A 20,534-nucleotide genomic window follows, 5' to 3' on the forward strand; every position below is an offset into this window, starting at 1 on the left:
GTGGTGGGCATCTGTAGTCCCAGCTACTTTGGAGGCTGAGGCAGGAGAATGGCATGAACCTGGGAGGCAAAATTTGCAGTACAAGATCACATCACTGCACTCCAGTCTGGGCGACAGAGTGAGACTCCATCTCAGGAAAAAAAAAAAAAATCTCTACAATGAAAACTATAAAACACTGATGAAAGAAATAGAAGAAAAATGTCAAAAAATAAAAAGATATTCCATGTTAATGGATTGGGAGAATCGATATTATTAAAATGTCCATATTACCCAAAGCAATCTACAGATTCAATGCAATCTCTAAAATACCAATAATATTCTTCACAGAAACATAAAAAACAATCCTAAAATGTATATGAAAGCACAAAAGACCTAGAGTAGACAAATCTATCCTGAGCAAAAATAATAAAATGGGAGGAATCACATTACCTGACTTCAAATTATACTACAGAGCTATAGTAACCAAAACAGCATGGTACTGTCATAAAAATACACAGAGAAAACAATGGAACACAACAGAGAATCCAGAAACAAATCCGCATACCTATGGTGAACTCATTTTCGACAAAGCCCCCAAAGAACATACACTGGGGAAAAGAGTGTCTTCAATAAATGGTATTGGGGAAACTGGATATCCACATGCAGAAGAACGAAATTAGGCCCTGTATCTGTCACCGTATACAAAAATCAAATCAACATGGATTAAAGACTTAAATAAGACCTCAAACTATGAAACCATGATAAGAAAACTTTGGGGAAAATCTCCATGACATTGGTCTGGGCAAAAATTTCTTTATTTTTTTTTTTAAATTCTTGTTTCCAGTGGGGTTGGAAAAAATTTCTTGCGTAATACTGCATGAGCACAAGAAACCAAAGCAAAAATGGGTAAATGGGATCCCATCAAGTTAAAAAGATTCTGCACAGCAAAGGAAACAATCAACAAAGTGAAGAGACAATCCACAGAATGGGAGAAAATATTTGCAAATTACTCATCTGACAAGGGATGAATCAACAGAATATATAAGGGGCTCAAACAACTCTATAGAAAAAAATCTAATAATCTGATTATATCTGGCTAAGGCCAGGTGCAGTGGCTCACACCTGTAATCCCAACTTTGGGAGCCTGAGGTAGGTGCATCACTTGAGTCCACAGTTCCAGATCAGCCTGGGCAATATAGTGAGACCTCTTCTCATAAAAAAATTTTTTTTTAATTAACAGAGTATGGTGGAATGCACCTGTAATACTAGCTACTCAGGAGGCTGAGGTGGGAGGATCACTAGAGCCTGACATAGGGGAGCAGCAGTTGCAGTGAACTGAGATCATACCACTGCACTCCAGTCTGGGTGACAGAATAACACCCTGTCTCAAAATAAATAAATAAATATTTAAAAAATAGAAGTGGGCAAAATATTTAGACATTTCTCAAAAAAAGACATAAAAATGGCAAACAGGCATGTGAAGAGGTGCTCAACGTCATTAATCAGAGAAATGCAAACCAAAATTACATGAGGTATCATCTCATCCCAGTTAAAATGGCTTTTATCCAGAAGTCAGGCAATAACAAATGCGGGCAACAATACGGAGAAAAGGGAACCCTTGTACACTATCGGTGGAAATGTAAATTAGTGCAACCACTATGGAGAACAGTTTGGAGGCTCCTCAAAAAATTAAACCTAGAACTACCATACAATCCAGCAATCCCACTACTGTGTATATACCCAAAAGAAAGTAAATCAGCTAATCAGCTGTGTGTGGTTGCTCATGCCTGTAATCCCAGCACTTTGGGAGACTGAGGTGGGTGGATCACGAGGTCAGGAGTTCAAGACCAGCCTGGCCAATATGTGAAACCTTGTCTCTACTAAAAATACAAAAATTAGCAGGCGTGGTGGTGGGCACCTGTAGTCCCAGCTACTTGAGAGGCTGAGGCAGAAAAATTGCTTGAACCTGGGAGGCAGAGGTTGCAGTGAGCTGAGAGAGCACCACCACATGCCAGCCTGGGCAACAGAGTGAGATTCTGTCTCAAAAAAAAAGAAATACAGTAAGTCAGCGTGTTGTAAAGATATCGGCACTTCCATGTCTGTTGCAGCATGTTCACTAAGATTTGGAAGCAACCTAAGTGTCCATCAACTTAGGTTAGATGAATGGATAAAGAAAATGTGGTATTTATTCATGATGGAGTACTATTCAGTCATTAAAAAGAATGAGATTCTGTCATTTGCAACAACATGGATCAAACTGAAGGTCATTATGTTAAGTGAAATAAACCAGGCACAGAAAGACAAACATAGCATGTTCTCACTTATTTGTGGGATCTAAAAATCAAACCATTCGAACTCATGGAGACAGAAAGTAGAAGGATGATTACCAGAGGCTGGGAAGGACAGTGGGGGCTGGGGGAAGGTGGGGAGGGTAATGGGTACCAAAAAAGTAGCAAGAATGAATAAGACCTAGTATTTGATAGAACAGGGTGAGTACAGTCAATAATAATTGAATTGTACATTTTAAAATGACTAAAAGTATACTTGGATTATTTGTAACACAAGGATAAATGCTTGAGGGGATGGATACCCAACTTTCTATGATGTGATTCATACACATTACATGCCTGTATCAAAATCCCTCTTGTACCCCCTAAATATATACACCTACTATGTACACACAAATATTAAAAAGAGAAAAAAAAGAAGAAAAAAATCAGAAGTCTGAACTAGTTCCTTTGGTGTGATATTCTTGCTAACAGCTTCTTCATCTTTTATTTTGTGAATAAAAGGAGTGGGCATACTCTAAACAAAGCTTCTTTTATTAAGTGCCTTTTCATATTTGGAAAAATCCTTAATTTAGCCACCAGGAATTAGGCAATATCATTAAAGTACTATTTCACATCCTGAAAACAAGGAAGTATTTTTACTTTTTATTTTATTTAATTAATTTATTTATTTGAGATGGAGTCTTGCCCTGTTGCCCAGGCTGGAGTGCAGTGGGGTGACCTCAACTCACTGTAACCTCTGCTCCCCAGGTTCAAGCGATTATCTGGCCTCGGCCTACCGAGTAGCTGGGATTTCAGGCTCACGCCACCATGACTGGCTAATTTATTTTTAGTAGAGACGGGGTTTTGCCATGTTGCCCAGGCTGGTCTGGTACTCCTGACATCAGGTGATCCGCCCGCCTCGGCCTCCCAAGGTGTTAGGATTACAGGCATGAGCCACTGTGCCCAGCCTATTTTTACTTTTCAAAAAAATTGAACATATAAATATACTTTGAGGTGTGGTCTTGCTATGTTGCCCAGGCTGGTCATGAACTTCGGGGCTCAAGCAATCTTCCCGCTTCAGTCTCCAAAGTAGATAGGACAGCAGGTGCACACCACCGCACCAGGCTCTGAACATTATTTTTAATTCACATGATGCAAAATTCAAAAGGCAAACTAAATTATAAAGAGCAAAAATCTCCTTCCCACCCTGTCTCACAACCAGACAGTTCCTTTCCCCAAAGAAACCAATGTTACCAATTTATTTTGTCTTTTCAAATACAGTTTACACACACACATGTAAATATGAATATATCTTCCACCTTTTTGCACCAATAATAGAGTATATAAATTGTTCACAGCTTCATGGTAATGGATTTTATGGATGTACTATACTTTACTGAATCAGTCCCCTACTAACGGACATTTAAGGTTGTTGTCAATCTAATCTACAAACAATGCTGCAGTTAGCAATCTTGTACATACATTGTTTTACATGTGCACGAGTATATGTGAAGGAAAATTTTATTAAAATCGACGAATATTTCCAAAATGCCCCCAATAAATTTTATACCACTCTTCCACTCTTCTCTACAATATGTAAGTCAGGGACAGTTTTAGATCAGGAAGGTATGATATGGAAGATGGGGACACAATGTAAATTTAGAATGCTACCCACTTGGCTATGGTTTTAGAATCCTTAAGAATCAAAGGGCCAGGCGGTGTGGCTTCCGTCTGTAATCCCAGCACTTTGGGAGGCCAAGGCGGGCGGATCACAAGGTCAGGAATTCGAGACCACCCCGGCCAAGATGGCGAAACACCGTCTCTACTAAAAATACAAAAATTAGTCTGGCGTGGTGGCTTGCGCCTGTAGTCCCAGCTACTACGGGAGGCTGAGGCAGAAGAATCGCTTGAACCCGGGAGGCGGAGGTTGCAGTGAGTTGAGATCGCGCTAGTGCATTCCAGCCTAGGCTACAGAGCGAGAATCCGTCTCAAAAAAAAAAAAAAAAAAAAAATCAAAGGGCTCACAGAGGAAAATAGTATTACCAAACACAATGTGTCTAGACATTCAGATAAGCTGAACTAATTAACCTCTTTGCCTTTTCAGTCACTAAGATAAGTGCACCAAAATCAATTAGAATTTACTGAATCAATTAGAATTTCCATAGAATCAATTCAGTGGTGATGACAGGGCCCATTATGATGCAGAGTATATACTGAGGTCTGTGGGTCGCAGGGCTCAGAGTATTCTCGCCGCAGCGTTGTTCGGCACGAAAACGCCATTGTGGACAATGGACGTGAAAAAATTTGAGGCCTCTGTGGGTTTTCTCGATGTCAAAAAGTTTCTCAGTACCTGGAAGGTAAAACATACTTGCCGCAATCAGATGCTTGGCATATTAAGCGTTGGAATTCTCTGTGTGCCCTGCCTCGTGAGCAGTAGGGAGGAATTCAGGCTCAGCCAGTCGCCGAGCTGTAGATACATTCCCAGGCTCCCTGCCGGACCCCACAACATCCGGCCTTTTTTGTTTTTTCTTTCTCTTTTTTTTTTTTGGAGACGGCGTTTCAGTGGGTCGCCCAGGCTTGAGTGCAGTGGCGCGATCTCAGCTCACTGCAACCTCCGCCTCCCGGGTTCTAGCGATTCTCCTGCCTTAGCCTCCTGAGTAGCTGGGATTACAGACGCGTGCGACAACGCCCGGCTAATGTTTTTTGTATTTTTAGTACAGATGGGGTTTCACCATGTTGGCCAGGCTGGTCTCAAATTCCTGACCTCAAGTAATACACCCGCCTTGGCCTCCCAAAGTGCACGGATTATAGGCGTGAGCCACCACGCCCAGACCTTTTTTTTTTTTTCCCCCAACAGGGTCTCATTCTGTGGCCCAGGCTGGAGTGCAGTGGCGACTCTGGCTCACTGCAACCTCTGCGCCTGTCTCAAGTGATCCTCCTGCTTCAGCCTCCCGAGTAGCTGGGACTACAGGAGGGGCCACCACGCCGCGCTAATTTTTTTTTTTTTTTTTTTTGTAGAAACGGGGTTTTGCCGTGTTCCCCAGGCGGCTCTGGAACTCCGGAGCTCAGGTAATTCGCTCGCCTCGGCCTGCCAAAGTGCCGGGATTACAGGCGTGAGCCACCATGCCCTGCCCACCACACCTTTTTCTAATTCGGCTTCCTAGCAACGTGCAGAGGCCAGGCACAGGCAGGTCACGTGACACCACCTCTTCACGTGACGCAGACTCGAGCGGGAGGAGGGCGGTGCTCCAGCTGCATTGCGTCATCACGTCGCGCGGCCGCAGGGACCAGACCTGGACGGCTCCAGAGCCTCCAGAGCCTCCGGGTGGGGGCGGCGGCGGCGGCTCTTCGGCTCTTCCTGAGCCGTCTGCTGGCCCGGCGCCCCACTCCATCCCCACAGGCTGGGGACGGGCCCGGCACTGCTGTGTGGGCTCGGGAGCGGAGGTGAGTTGCGCGGAAGTGATGGCAGTCAGCCCTTCCCTTCCTGTCCGTCAACTCCGGGTTATGGCCCTATCCCCCATCCTTGGTCTCCCTGTAAGGCGGAATGGGAGACATGCCCGAGAGAGGAGGAAGGTTGGCGGGGGGGGCGGGGCATCTGGCCTCAGTCGCCCTCTCAACTCTCCCCTGAATTGCCCCCCTCCGGTACCTCCATCCGGCGGCGCCGGTCATATGCCTGGTGGTATCAGAAGGAAGGAGTTCGTTTCCTTCTCTAGAATGTAGTCTTTCCGGAATTTACTACCCCATTCCTGCCCCGAATCTCCCGAAGTGGAATCCCTCTATTCAGATGTTAACGGAAGTTCTAGAAAATAGGTCACTTCAGAAGGATGAGGGTGAAGGATATGCTGAGACTTGGAGTGTTGAGGCAGGAATCCCTTAGAAGGAAGACCACTCTGCACTAGGGTTACTGTCATTTTGGCACGGAAACGATAAAACACCCCCCAGGCTGTCTTCACAGACTCTTTTTACACCCCTAGAGTTGAAACTAAGTTGACTTAAGTCTTTTTGAAAAACATATGCTTTGATGAATCACCCCCTTTTCTGTAAAATGGGTCATGCAGAGTTGTTGGAGGGATTATCTCTAGTGCTTATAGAGTAAAATGCCAACTATAAACAGAAGTAGATGAGAATTTAGGATCTCATTTTTCCTGTTGAAAAATTACTTGTGAGTTGCGAACTTCTGGAGACCATAGTTTGATTTCCTGCCGTCCCCCCACCCCCGCCCCGCGGGATCATTTCAGAAAGTTTTGGATTCCAATATTGATTCGTTAACGGTAATGGACATTTACAGATGTAGAGTAGGAATACCCTCTTGTTGAGAAGCTTCAATATCTTAAGCAAGTGTAAGTCCATCAATAACTTGCGTGGTTTCCACTATTCAGTTAGGGTAATAGGTCAATTGAAGTTTCTTTCTTTTTTTTTTTTTTTTTTTGAGACAGAGTCTCGCCCTATTGCCAGGCTGGAGTGCGGTGGTGTGATCTCATCTCAATTCAACCTCCACGTCCTGGGTTCAAGCGATTCTCGTGCCTCAGCCTCCTTGGTAGCTAGGATTACAGGCGCGCGTCACCACACCTGGCTGTTTTTTGTATTTTTAGTGGAGACTAGGTTTCACCATGTTGGCCAGGCTGGTGTCAAACTCCTGACCTCAACTGATCCACCCATTTCAGCCTCCTAAAGTGCTGGGATTACAGGCGTGAGCTCCTGGGCCCAGCCTGAAGTTTCATTTTAAGAAGAAATCCAGATACAGTTGAAAGTCATCAGACATAATTATTTGGCTGCTTCTTTAGAAAAAAGTTTATTTTTACTGACTGGCCTTTCTTGCTCTAAGTTGCAGTTGAATACACACTTTTTCTTACATTAAATTATAAACATTCATTGTGCAACTTCTAGGATAGAAAGCATACATATAAAGCAGGATCCTCAGCCTCTAAATACTTACCTACTTAAGGATATTAAATAGTAATGATATAACACCTTTAAGAAATTGTATATTTTCAATTTGTCATTTGAGACAAGAACCTTGTGAAGATTTACAGGACATACATTGTTTATCTCTACTTACGTTTCAGCATTGATCATAATAAATGTCAAGTGGTAGGGACACTCCGTGATAAAGGAATTCAGAGAAAGAAGAGAGAACTTTTACATGTACTAGATAGTGGCTGGATAGTGGTGGTGATGCCAGGCATAGGAGTGCCCTCAACTTGTGTATGTTTGGGTCTGAGGGAAGCCTCTTAGGTTCTTAATTTGTAAAGCTAATTAAATATGTTCAGTTTCCCTAGTTCTTTGAATATGCTCATTGTTTTTTTTCTTTTGTAGCTTCAGAATCCAAGGACCCATTTTGTTTTTTCTCCGCACTGCTTTATGGGAGGCATTATGGCCCCCAAAGACATAATGACAAATACTCATGCTAAATCCATCCTCAATTCAATGAACTCTCTCAGGAAGAGCAATACCCTCTGTGATGTGACATTGAGAGTAGAGCAGAAGGACTTCCCTGCCCATCGGATTGTGCTGGCTGCCTGTAGTGATTACTTCTGTGCCATGTTCACTAGTGAGGTAAGTGATAAGTTAGCCCCACACAAATGAAACTCCCGTGGTACTCTAGTTGTCTTATTTCACTGAATAAAATAGTAGAACTTTGATATAATTGTGAATTTTTACAGTGTGATGTTTTGGCAGATTCTGGATAAGATCTACCACTTAGATGACTATGCCTTAGTTTCCTCATCTTTAAATTAGGAATAATAGTAATATGTAATAACAGTGGTTATTAAGGTTATTGTGAAGATTATTTTATGAAATAACATACAAAATGCTTAAAGTAGTTTAATATGCAGTAAAACACAAATGTCAGCTATTGGATTTTACTATTTCTTAAATTTGTTTTCCAATTTTTCTCCTTTTTTTGTTTTTAATTTTATTTATTTGTTTATGTATTTATTTGTAGAGACAGGGTCTCACTGTGTTGCCCAGGCTGGTCTTGAACTCCTGGGCTCAAGCAATCCTCCCACCTTGGCCTCCCAGAGTGGCCACATCTGGCATTACAGGTGTGAGCCACTGCACCTGGCCTTTTCTCCTTCTAAAGTCTAAAAATTTTTAACTGAGTACCAGAGGGATGAGGAGGAAGGAAGGAGAGAAGAGTAGGATTCAGACCTCACCCCACTCCTCCTAACAATATGTGAAGAAAATCAGTGTAGATGTTAGGATAACTTCAAATGAAAGGAAGAAGAGTTTTTAATGAATAGCTGTGCAGGCATAGACTGTATAACCTGAAAAAAGATGTTAACTTATAAACACTTAACAAAGGGAATTAGGAAAAGGTTGGCTTGAGAGAATACAGGTAGTGCTCACAAAGTATTAAGAAAAATTGCTTAGTAATTGCCTGACAAAATACCTGAAATGTGATGTAAGGCTGTTGAATATATTGTGTTGAATACTCTTAGAAAGCTGAACAGAAAAGAACATTGCAAGTCTTTGTTTTTCAAGATCCCAAGTCTGATTTTAAGAGCAGATTTAAATAAATTATCTTGATTTTTTTTTTCAAAGCTCAGTTGTGGGTGCACCACTGTTTATTATATAATTTACACTTACATGTATGCCTGAAATACTTCATTATGAAAACACTTTTTTAAAAGTCTTTTTAAGCACAAGTATTTTTTTTTTTTAGTTCTATCATCTTAGTGAAGATATTGCTGCTGGATCAGAATAGTATAATGGTGATAACTACCTTTTATGGGTCAGGTACTGTGCTAGTGATTGTTGTGCATATCTGACTCACCCTAGGGGTAGGTATTACCATCTCATTTTACAAATGAAGGAACAGGGTTTCAGATATTAAATCACTTGCCCAAAGTCCCATGGCTTGTAAGTGCTAGAGGTGGGATTTAATTTTATATTTTCTGACTCTAAAGCCCGAACAGTTTTTAACTCTTGTACCGCCTTAGCCTCCGAAGTATGAATTTTATAATCTAATTTTAATACCGGTATAGTTAAAAATACTATGAGCCAATGCTCAGTCACATGGCTAGTAGGGAAAACAGGAACCTGACAGGTCATTCCAGCTAATCCAGGCTAATTTTTAAATGAACTTGTGTGATATCACAAGGCAGATCCCTGTCCTATACTTTTCGCCATGAGATATACCCAAGATCATCAGAAGCATTTGGAATTTAACTGGGTAAAGAGAGTGTCACCCAGCAGCTGCTGAGCATGAAATGCACTAGAACTGCTGATTGCTAATTATATATTGTGCATCCTGTTTTTTGTCAGCTTGAAAATAGTCTGTCTTTACTGTTTCATTATTTGGAAATTAATTCTTTTTTTCTCATCAGTGATGATTTCTTTCTTTAAAAACTGACATCAGGCAAGAAAATGCTAGATGGTTTTGTCTTTATTTTTAAGAGTAATTGTTTAAAGGAGAGAGTCCAGAGACCTGGATTCTAGGCTTAGTTCTTTCAGCAATTCCATATAAACCCTGGGAACCATCTCACTTCACTGGGTTGATCTGTAAAATAAAGCAGTTGAACTAGATGGTTGCCTTGTTCTCTTCAGCCATGAAATGCTCCTCAAATGTCATCTGATTGAAAGATCACAAGATTGAGGCAAGAGGACCTGGGTTTTACGTCTCTCTCTCTCTCTCTTTTTTTTTCTGAAATACTTTGATAGGAATGATACTTGTCTCTTACTAGCTAAATGACTGGTTAAGTCTTGCATCTTTTTTTGATCTTTAGACCCTTTATCCCTTAAATAGTAATAATATCAGACCTAACTACCTTACCAGGTTGCTGTGAGAATCAAATGAAATAGTAGTAACTGAGAAGCATGCTGAAAAATTCTAAAGCAAAATATAAATGTAAAATGCATAATTGCTCTGAGTTCTTACATAGTGAAATTGTCTCCATATTTAAACTATTTGATGGAAATATAGTTTATTGAATAAGAAATTTCTGGAATACATGTACTTACATATTTCAGTATCATAATTATTGAATGCATTTAATGTGTTGGGACAGTAATTGTTTATGAATATTAGTACTATATTAAATGTAAATAAAACCTAATATGTTTTTTCAAAATGATGTGCTAGTGACTTTTTTACTGTTAGGGACTGATTTTGTTCTTGGCTTTGGTAGAGAGTGCTTTTTGGTTATTCTCTGGCTGATGGAGAAATCAAAAATGATAAAGCCATTTAGTTAATAATGGAGATGCACCAGACTTTCGTGAGTAAAATGAATTTCTAAACTAAGATTAAGATCTAGTAAAATTTTCATAAGATATTTTCAGATAGTTTTCTGTAAAGTTGAAGATTTCTTCCCTTAGCTAAACAGTTTTCTGTGATTATCTGGCCTCATCAATACTCATGGCTTCAAGAAGATATACTACTAACAATTCAGACTAAATATTCTGGTAGCAATTAAGTTAGTCTAACCCAATATTTTGAAAAAGTAACAAATAGTTTATTTATATTCAGATGGTGTTACATAAGAAAGTCTGGTAGCAATTAAGTTAGTCTAACCCAATATTTTGAAAAAGTAACAAATAGTTTATTTATATTCAGATGGTGTTACATAAGAAAGTCCCTTAGGATGATCTACATGTTATTTTTCATCATTACCAAATGTAGTCTAAGGGCCAGGCATGGTGGCTCACGCCTGTAATCCCAGCATTTTGAGAGGCTGAGGTGGGCAGATCACTTGAGGTCAGGAGTTGGAGACCAGCCTGGCCGACATGGTGAAGCCCCATCTCTACTAAAAATACAAAAATTAGCTGGGCGTGGTGGCACGTTCCTATAGTCCCAGCTACTCAGGAGGCTGAGGCAGGAGAATCGCTTGAACCTGGGAGGTGGAGCTTGAAGTGAGCCAAGATTGTGCCACTTCTTTCCAGCCTGGGCAACAGAGCAAGACTGTGTCTCAAAAAAAAAAAAAATTATCTGGTTGTGGTGGTGCACTCCTGTAATCCCAGCTACTTGGGAGGCTGAGGTATGAGAATCACTTGAACCTGGGAGGAAGAGGTTGTAGGGAGCTGAGATCACACCACTGCACTTCAGCCTGGGGAACAGAGTGAGACCCTATCTCAAGGAAGAAAAAATGTAATCTAAGGACAGATGATAGGAACTAGGTAATCCTGGAGAGACTGAAGTTATAACCCACAAGGTCCTCTACAAACATGAAATTTCTTTGAAATTTTGTGTCTTATCTTAAAAATTCATGGACAGTGTTATGTTCATGGGAACTTTTGTGTTCTGTAATACATCTGTATTTTAATATGAAATTGATTTTTAAAGTTATTCACTGGCAAAATTGCTATTCCAGGAAGGTGTCACCTATCACTTACTCCTTGGGTATAGATAACTACCCACTTCATTTGGAAAACTACAGATATTGTGCCATATTTGCTTTATCACTTACTCCTTGGGTATAGATAACTACCCACTTCATTTGGAAAACTACAGATATTGTGCCATATTTGCTTTATTAAAATCCAACAAAATAGAGCATACTTTTGTTTTTTTATTTTCTTACTTTTTTATTTTTTTGAAAGAGTCTCACTCTGGTGCCCAGGCTGGAGTGCAGTGGCACGATCTTGGCTCACTGCAACCTCTGCCTCCTGGGTTGAAGCAGTTCTCCTGCCTCGGCCTCCTGAGTAGCTGGGACTACAGGCATGTGCCACCATGCCCGACTAAGTTTTGTATTTCTAGTGGAGATGGGGTTTCACCATGTTGGCTAGGCTGAACTTGAATTCCTGACCTCAGGTGATCTGCCTGCCTTGGCCTCTCAAAGTGCTGGGATTACAGGCGTGAGCCACCATGCCTGGCCTATAATTTTTAAAGATATATGTTCAATTAATATTATTAACATCTCTAAGCTCTTAGGTATGAGATTCTACCTTTATCTTGTGGAATTATAACCATCATTCTTTTTTACCTTTCAAATTTTCAGCTTTCAGAGAAGGGGAAACCTTATGTTGACATCCAAGGTTTGACTGCCTCTACCATGGAAATTTTATTGGACTTTGTGTACACAGAAACAGTACATGTGACCGTGGAGAATGTACAAGAACTGCTTCCTGCAGCCTGTCTGCTTCAGTTGAAAGGTACAGACATTAAAACTTGCTATTATTTATGTTGAAATAGCCCTGGAAAGATTGAAAATTAATAGTGTAAACTTAATCATGAACATTTTGGAGACAAACTATGGATGCTTATGTTTACTAGCCATGGCTTTTGTCTCATTGAGCAATAAGAGATCAGATGTCAATAGCACTATAAAGGAACTTCTCCAGATATGAGTATTTGGCACTATAAAAGAGAGCATTTGCACCTTTTCTGTTTTAAAAAAAAAATGTAGGACGGAGAAATTACGTGTTTTCTTACATATATGTATATAACACACCTATAAGGAACTATAATAAAAACGGATACTATACATAATCTACATGGATACTCTTTATCTGGCCATTAAGTGGTAGTATTTCATTAAGATAAATGAAATTTAAATTGATGCACAAAATATTAAAGTATGTTTTCACAGGATTACAGGTGGTTTGTTTTCCCTTACAATTCCCAGGTTTTTTAGACTTTTTGTTTTGTTTTTGAGACAGAGTCTCACTCTGTCACCCAGATTAGAGCACAGTGGTGCAATCACAGCTCAGTGTATCCTTGAATTCTTGGGCTCAAGCAATTCTCCCACCTCAGCGTCCTGAGTAACTGGGACCACAGGCACATGCCACCACACCCAGCTAATTAAAAAAAAATTTTTTTGGCCAGGCGCGGTGGCTCAAACCTGTAATCCCAGCACTTTGGGAGGCCGAGACGGGCGAATCACGAGGTCAGGAGATCGAGACCATCTTGGCTAACACAGTGAAACCCCATCTCTACTGAAAAACATAAAAAACTAGCCAGGCGAGGTGGCGGGCACCTGTAGTCCCAGCTACTCGGGAGGCTGAGGCAGGAGAATGGCATAAACCCGGGAGGTGGAGCTTGCAGTGAGCTGAGATCCGGCCACTGCACTCCAGCCTGGGCGACAGAGCGAGACTCCGTCTCAAAAAAAAAAAAAAAAAAATTTTTTGTGGAGACGGGTTCTCTCTGTGTTGCTCAGGCTGGTCTCAAGTTCATGGACTCTGGTGATCCTCCCACCTTGCTTCCCAGAGTGCTAGGATTATAGGCATGAGCCACCATTCCTGGTCCTCAGTTTTTTCTTTTTAAAATTCAGTTATGTTTTTGGTTTTTATATATACATAATTGATACATTTTTAGTTTTTAATACATAATTTAAACAGTGTGAAGCTTTTGCATTAGTGCATAGTCATAAAATTAAAATACCCTGAACTTTTCAATTAGATGAATATGAGATTTGTTATTATCTTCTGCTTTTCTTTCACTCTAGTCTTTTAGTAAGTTTTCATGTAGAGTAGAAAAATGGGTACATTATGCTGAATTAGTAATTAGTTTTATAGTTTGATTCCCAAGAGTTTTATAGGCATTTTTGTTGAATTTTGCCAGGTCCCTGGATGTGATTCATCTTGCAATATTCACTTTAAAGATTAAACAGAGACAGGTGTAAAGGCCTTGCTGAAAGTGGCGCAGTACATAAGCCAGAAATAGGGTTTAAGTTCCTTAAGCAAAGAATTTCTTATCTGTTTCTTAGGTGTTGAAACAAGGGTTCATCTGATAACATGTAGAGAAGATGTTGAGATACAAGAATATAGACTAGATCACAGCCGTCCAACTGTTCTAAAGTGTTTGCTTCCTGTGTCCATCCTAGGTGTGAAACAAGCCTGCTGTGAGTTCTTAGAAAGTCAGTTGGACCCTTCTAATTGCCTCGGCATTAGGGATTTTGCAGAAACCCACAATTGTGTTGACCTGATGCAAGCAGCTGAGGTTTTTAGCCAGAAACATTTTCCTGAAGTGGTACAGCATGAAGAGTTCATTCTTCTGAGTCAAGGAGAGGTGGAAAAACTAATCAAGTGCGATGAAATTCAGGTACAGATTTGTCTTGATGTTATGGTTTCTTCAAGATTGGGCAATTACAAAACTTGCAAAGTAGGATGCAGTTACTTACCATTAGGGCTTCATAATCAAGTGTGTATTTTGGCTCAAAGATTTCATTAACCCCTCCTGTACCAAATTTATTTGCATTTTTATGGAGAGGGAGTTTGCCACTTTCTTCAATTAGATATATGATCCGAGTGGGTACGAATCACTATTAAACAGAGTATAGAATAAGCAGAAATTGGAAGTAAAGTAGATATCTGTAGACCACTTCTCTGTTACCCATTCACTCATTTCACAAACATTTACTGAGAATATCTACTATGTAGCAATTACTATGCCAGGTGCTACAAATCCCCAAATGGGTAAATATAGTTCTTGCTTTCAAAAAATTCACAACCTGCTAGTAGAGACAGAGATATAGACTATATATATATATATATATATATATGTATATATATATGTGTGTGTATATATATATATGTATATATATATAAAAAATAAAAAGGATAATAAGAATAATGAGCCTATACAAAGTAAGGACTTTACGTAGAAGAAAGAAGAATAAACCTTTGCTCAGGAGTGGATCAAAAATGAAGAGACAAAAGTTTGGAAGTGAGGATCTACGGAAGCGGTAGCCAAATCATAACTGTCTTGTGAGGGCGCAGGGGATGGAAGGAAGGGACACGCAAACTGGATTTTAAAGGAATAGTAGGCCAGGCACAGTGACCTGTACCTGTAATCCCAGCACTTTGGGAGGCTGAGGCAGGAGAACTTCTTTAGCCCAAGAGTTTGATACTAGCCTGGGCAACATGACAAAACCCTGTCTCTACAAAAAAATAAAATTAGCCTGGCATGGTGGTGAGCACCTGTGGTCCCAGCTACTTGGGAGGCTGAAGTGGGAGGATCTCTTGAGCCCAGGAGGTTGAGGCTGCAGTGAGCCATGATCACACCGCTGCACTCTAGCCTAGGCAACAGAGGGAGACCCTGTCTCTTGCAGGCGAAGAAAAAGGAATAATACTTCACCTACCAGGGGATACTACCTGTGCCAGGCAGGCATTCAGTGACTTAACCTACACAGAAGAAAAGTCAGTGCTAATTCTAAATCAGAGTACCAGTAGCAGAGTTTTTATTCCATATAGGTCTGTAGTGAGGCTAAGAATTGGAGTGAGAAGTCCAATATAGTTATTAGATGGCTTTGAAGCCCGTAGTATTGATCTCCAGTGGCCCGATTCTTTAATATATTTTTTTTCTTTTGAGACAGTCTCACTCTGTCACCCAGGCTGGAGTACAGTGGTGCAATTATGGCTCACTGCAGCCTGGATGTCTGAGCTCAAGCAACTCTCCCACCTCATCTTCCTGTGTAGCTGCAACTGCACATCACCACACCGGCTAATTTTTAAAAATTTTTGTTGAGATGGGGTCTCACTGTGTTGCCCAGGCTGGTCTTGAACTGCTGGGCTCAAGCAATACTAGGCTCAGGCAATACCATTTAAAGAAAGCCTATAATATACTTCCATAAACTAAATGATTACTCTCTCCTGATTTATTTTGTTAAAACTAGGATATTTGTGCAATAGAATAACAGGTCTTAAGTATACTTCTTCCAGGCTGGAGCGTGCAGTGATGTGATCTCAGCTCACTGTAACCTTCACCTTCTGGGTTCAAGTGATTCTCCTCCTTGGCCTCCCAAGTAACTGGGACTACAGGCGCCCGCCACCATGCCAGCTAATTTTTGTATTTTTAGTAGAGATGGAGTTTCACTATTGTGGACAGGCTGCTCTGGAACTCCTGACCTCAGGTTATCCACCCACCTCGACCTCCCAAAATACTGGGATTATAAGCGTGAGCCACTGCTCCTGGCCTTAAGTATATTTCTTATCAAATTTTAGCCAAGTGGTTCTTTACACCTTTCTCTAGTGACTGTTCTGAGGGAAAAAGGATTAGAGCACATTAGTGACATTGGTTCCAACTGTAGAGGAATTATTTTCTAGCTTGACATACTGGGCTCTGTATCAGCCCAGAGAAGCTGCTGTTGCAAATGCTGTTGAGTCAAGAATTTGCTAAAATCGTAGTTCTCAGCCTCTTAGTGCAGGACGTTGTATCCTTGTGCTGAAATCACAGCCACGGCCAAAAAACATATTCATCAGACTTGGAAACTGGCAGTTCACTAGAATATCTTGATTTTTCTTGATTTGTCCACATATTGGAAAATACAGTGAATAGAATGAGCACTACAGATTTGACATTCACTACATATAATAGCTAATACTTACTCAGCATTTACTGTTGGTTCACTTACTAGATATTTGTTGAACACTTACTTTGTGCCCGGAACATTTCCAGGTGCTGGAGATCAAATTATGAACAAAACAAAAATCCCTGTCCACTGGAGCGTCCATTCTAATGGCACCATTCTTGGTATTTTTCTCTCATTTAATTCTCACATCTTCATTTTTCACAGGAGGAAAGTGAAGATTGGAGTTTAACCATCATACCACCACTAGTAAGTGGTAGAGCCAGGTTTCAAATTCGAGTAGTCTGACTCCAGAGTCTATTCTCTTAATCACTCAGCTATGAGCTGGTCATGTTTTCATTTTGTTTCTAATTGTCCAAGTCAGGAAACAATCACAGAAGTCATTTCTTTTGGAACTATACAGGCTTTGGAATAAAACTGGATGGGGCCAGAGAGAACAAATAACTAACCTTATTTAGAAGCTGAAATGAAAAACAGCTTGAGAACTCTTATGTATAGTTTTTTTTCAAATGTGTGTCAAGACTGCCCTTTGCTTTTTTTCTGGAAAGAAAGCAAGTGACATATTGTTTTCTGTTCCATATACCAGCCAGAAATAGGAACCAGATGTCTGACTCCCAGTTGCTAATGCTTCCTCTTATTAAATAAAATAATAGTACTTAAAACAATGGGAAGCAGGATGTCATGTTGGTTAAAACAGCATGGGTTTTAGAGTCCAACTGGGATTTAGTCTTGGCTGTGTGGTATGTGTTACCTAACCACTAATCTTCAGTTTCCTCTTCTATAAAATGTAGATAATATTAGTACTGAGTACACAGGACTGTTCCGAGCATAAAATAAGAATGCCAGTACCTAATACACAAGAGAATTCTTTGTGAAAATCTATTGTGGAGAAAATCTATTTTTCTCTGTAATGAGGCATTAATGTTTGGGTTTTTTCTTCCCCGTTAGCTGTTTTTCTGCAATTCTAATTTATTCTAAATTCTGCTCATGATTATCTGCTCATGGCTGGTCTGAGGGCAGTGGTGTTTACAACTGTTGATCATACTCAGTTACAGATTTCTTTGTTCCTGCTCCACACCTACTGCTTCATTTGGTTAGTCTTTTTTTTTTTTTTTGAGATGGAGTGTCGCTCTGTTGCCCAGGCTGGAGTGCAGTAGTGTAATCTCGGCTCACTGCAAGCTCCACCTCCCAGGTTCACACCATTCTCCTGCCTTAGCCTCTCCAAGTAGCTGGGACTACAGGTGCCCACCACCATGCCCGGCTAATTTTTTGTATTTTTAGTAGAGATGGGATTTCACCGTGGTCTCGATCTCCTGACCTCATGATCTGCCCGCCTCGGCCTCCCAAAGTGCTGGGATTACAAGTGTAAGCCACTGCACCCGGCCTTGATTAGTCTTAAAAAAACAAACTAAAAAACCTCTGCTCATGATTGAAAAACTCCATCTTTAAATTGATGTATCTAATTTAACCTAGAATGTGTCAGAGTCTAGCATGTATCTGCTTAAAACTATTAGCCAATCATATAAAAGTTTTAAATTAAGATCAAGGACACCTTCTGTACCCTCCCCTGCATCTTATCCAACAATTGCCTGGGTTAGTTTGACCTCCCAAGTATTTCTCCAATGTGTCTATTTCTCTCTCACCACTGCCACAACTATAGTCCTGTAAGCACCTTCACATTTTGCCTGATATACCAGAGCAGCATCTAAGCTCTTCTAGCTCTTGGCCCTTTAAACTGTTCTACCCACAGTAGCCAGGATAATGTTTACAAAACATCAATATGATCATATCAGTAGCCTGCTTGAAACCTTCGGATGATTTCAAGTTGCACTTAGAGTGAAATCCAGTATTCTAATGCTCTCTGTATCTGGCCCTTGCTTAACTCTCCAGCTTCATATTTTACTCCTCTATCACCCTCATTCACTCTGCTACACTAGCCTTCTAGTCATTTCCTCAAGCTGCCAGTTCTTTTTTGCTGTAGGACAGAGCTGTTCAATGGAACATTCTACGAAGATGGAAGTACTCTGTATCTATACTGTTTAGTTTGCTCCTGCTAGCCCCATGTTGCTATCGGGCACTTGAAATGTAGCTAATGCAACTGAGAAGCTGATTTTTAATTTTAATTATGGTGAATGTAAATAGCCACACATGGGTAGTGTATTGGACAGTGCACTTCTGGTGCTTTTGAGTGTGCTCTTCTCTCTGTCTGGGAGTACTCTCTCTCTCTCTCTCTCTTTTTTTTTTTTTTTTTTTTTGAGATAGAGTCTTGCTTTGTCACCCAGGCTGAAGTGCAGTGGCACGACCTTGGCTCACTGCAAGCTCCGCCTCCCGGGTTCACGCCATTCTCCTGCCTCAGCCTCTTGAGTAGCTAGGACTACAGGCGCCCGCCACCACGCCTGGTTAATTTTTTGTATTTTTAGTAGAGATGAGGTTTCACTGTGTTAGCCAGGATGGTCTTGATCTCCTGACGTCGTGATCTGCCTCCCTCGGCCTCCCAAAGTGCTGGGATTACAGGCGTGCGCTACCGCGCCGGGCCCTGCCTGGGAGTACTCTCTTACTCCCCCTGGCTAACTGCTACTCATCCATCAGATTTCAATTTGTTGCTTCTTCAAGGAGGCCTTCCCTGCCTCACCAATCTAAACCAGAAAATCTCATGTTGTTCTGTCTCATAGCCCCAGTACCTTTCCTATATAGTATGTAATAATAGTGAGTTTTTTCATTTTTCTGATTTAGCAGTTTGACTCCCCACTTAAGAGCAAGGATCATATCTGATTTGTTCACCATATCTGATTTGTTCACCATTGTGTAATCAGTTTCCAGGGCAGTGCCTGGCACTTAGGAGAGGAGTTCAGTAACTCCCTCAAATGAATGCACTTTTTGAAACACTTTCTGCATTTTTAGAGTATCACAGTTCTTGGAAAAAGTTTACAGGGTGATTTTTTTATCTAGTCACAGGGACACTCTGAAAGGTATCTCCCAGAATATGTACTCTCTAGGGGCTTGTAGAAGGGACACAGGACCTGTATTCAGGTGTCTGTCTTTGGGAGGTTCTAGGTGTTATTGTATACCTAGGTCCTTCCAGTATTGTAGCATAGGTTTTTTTTAGAGTGTATCTCCCATTATCTAATTGGTCATATGTAATCTTAGACCTAAGTTCTCCAGATGATTAATTAATTATATCTTCTCAAATAGCATAGTACCTAATACACAGTAGTTCCTTGAAGGCTAATTGATAATACTTTTCCTTTTTATTTTTTTTTAAGACATTTATTCAGCATCACGATCAGACTATTACATTTAGCAATCAACAGCATGGCTGCAAAAAAAAAAAAATCTGCATTAAAACCCTTTGTTGGAATGCTTTACACTTTCCACAGAACAGAAACTAAAATAACCTGTTATACAATTAATCACAAATACAGTCCTCGAGTTTTTTGCCCATACACATGGGTATTTGTGTAAAACATGTCTGCTTTGTAGCAGTTAGGCCCTGCCACCACTGTGCTTGGCTAAGTTCACAAATCTGTTGTAACCTGTAGCTTCCCTGTCACTTCTCTGGCTCCCCTCTCCAGCTAAGCTTTATTTGCTAATTAAAATCTGCTGCTGCTGCCATAGCTACTGCTGCTACTGGAACCACCATAGCCACCTTGGTTTCGTGGTTTGGCAAGGTATTAGTCTCCACCACCATAGGGGCCCAGAGCTTCCGCCTCCAAAGTTTCCTCCCTTCATGGGTCTTGTAATTGCCAAAATCACTGTAGCTTCCACCACCTCCAGAATTGCTTCCATCATTACCAAATCCATTATAGCCATCCCCACTGCCGCCTATCCGCCACCACCACAGCTGTCATCTCAACTGAAACCACCTCCACGACCACCAGCAAAGTTTCCAGAACCACTTCGACTTCTTTGGCTGGATGAAGCACTAGCCATCTCTTACTTTGACAGGGCTCTCCTAACTTCACAGTTGTGGCCATTCATAGGATGTTATTTCTGAATGACAGTCTTATTCACAGAGTCATGGTCATCAAAAGTTACAAAG

At 40.8% G+C, this 20,534-nt stretch overlaps 1 protein-coding gene across 1 annotated transcript in view; it reads left to right on the forward strand.

Annotated features, from left to right (window-relative positions):
* The first annotated feature begins 5,509 nt into the window (after nucleotides 1-5,509).
* KLHL12 (kelch like family member 12) overlaps nucleotides 5,510-20,534 on the forward strand; it is a 36,253-nt gene continuing 21,228 nt past the window's right edge. Inside the window, exons 1-4 of the mRNA XM_007988912.3 lie at nucleotides 5,510-5,693; nucleotides 7,566-7,805; nucleotides 12,188-12,341; nucleotides 14,012-14,229. Coding sequence (XP_007987103.2) covers nucleotides 7,611-7,805; nucleotides 12,188-12,341; nucleotides 14,012-14,229 — 567 coding nt within the window. The 5' untranslated portion in view covers nucleotides 5,510-5,693; nucleotides 7,566-7,610. The remainder of the gene's footprint in view (nucleotides 5,694-7,565; nucleotides 7,806-12,187; nucleotides 12,342-14,011; nucleotides 14,230-20,534) is intronic.

This window comes from Chlorocebus sabaeus, chromosome 25 (assembly GCF_047675955.1).
Source record: "Chlorocebus sabaeus isolate Y175 chromosome 25, mChlSab1.0.hap1, whole genome shotgun sequence".
Classification (NCBI taxonomy): Eukaryota; Metazoa; Chordata; class Mammalia; order Primates; family Cercopithecidae; genus Chlorocebus; species Chlorocebus sabaeus.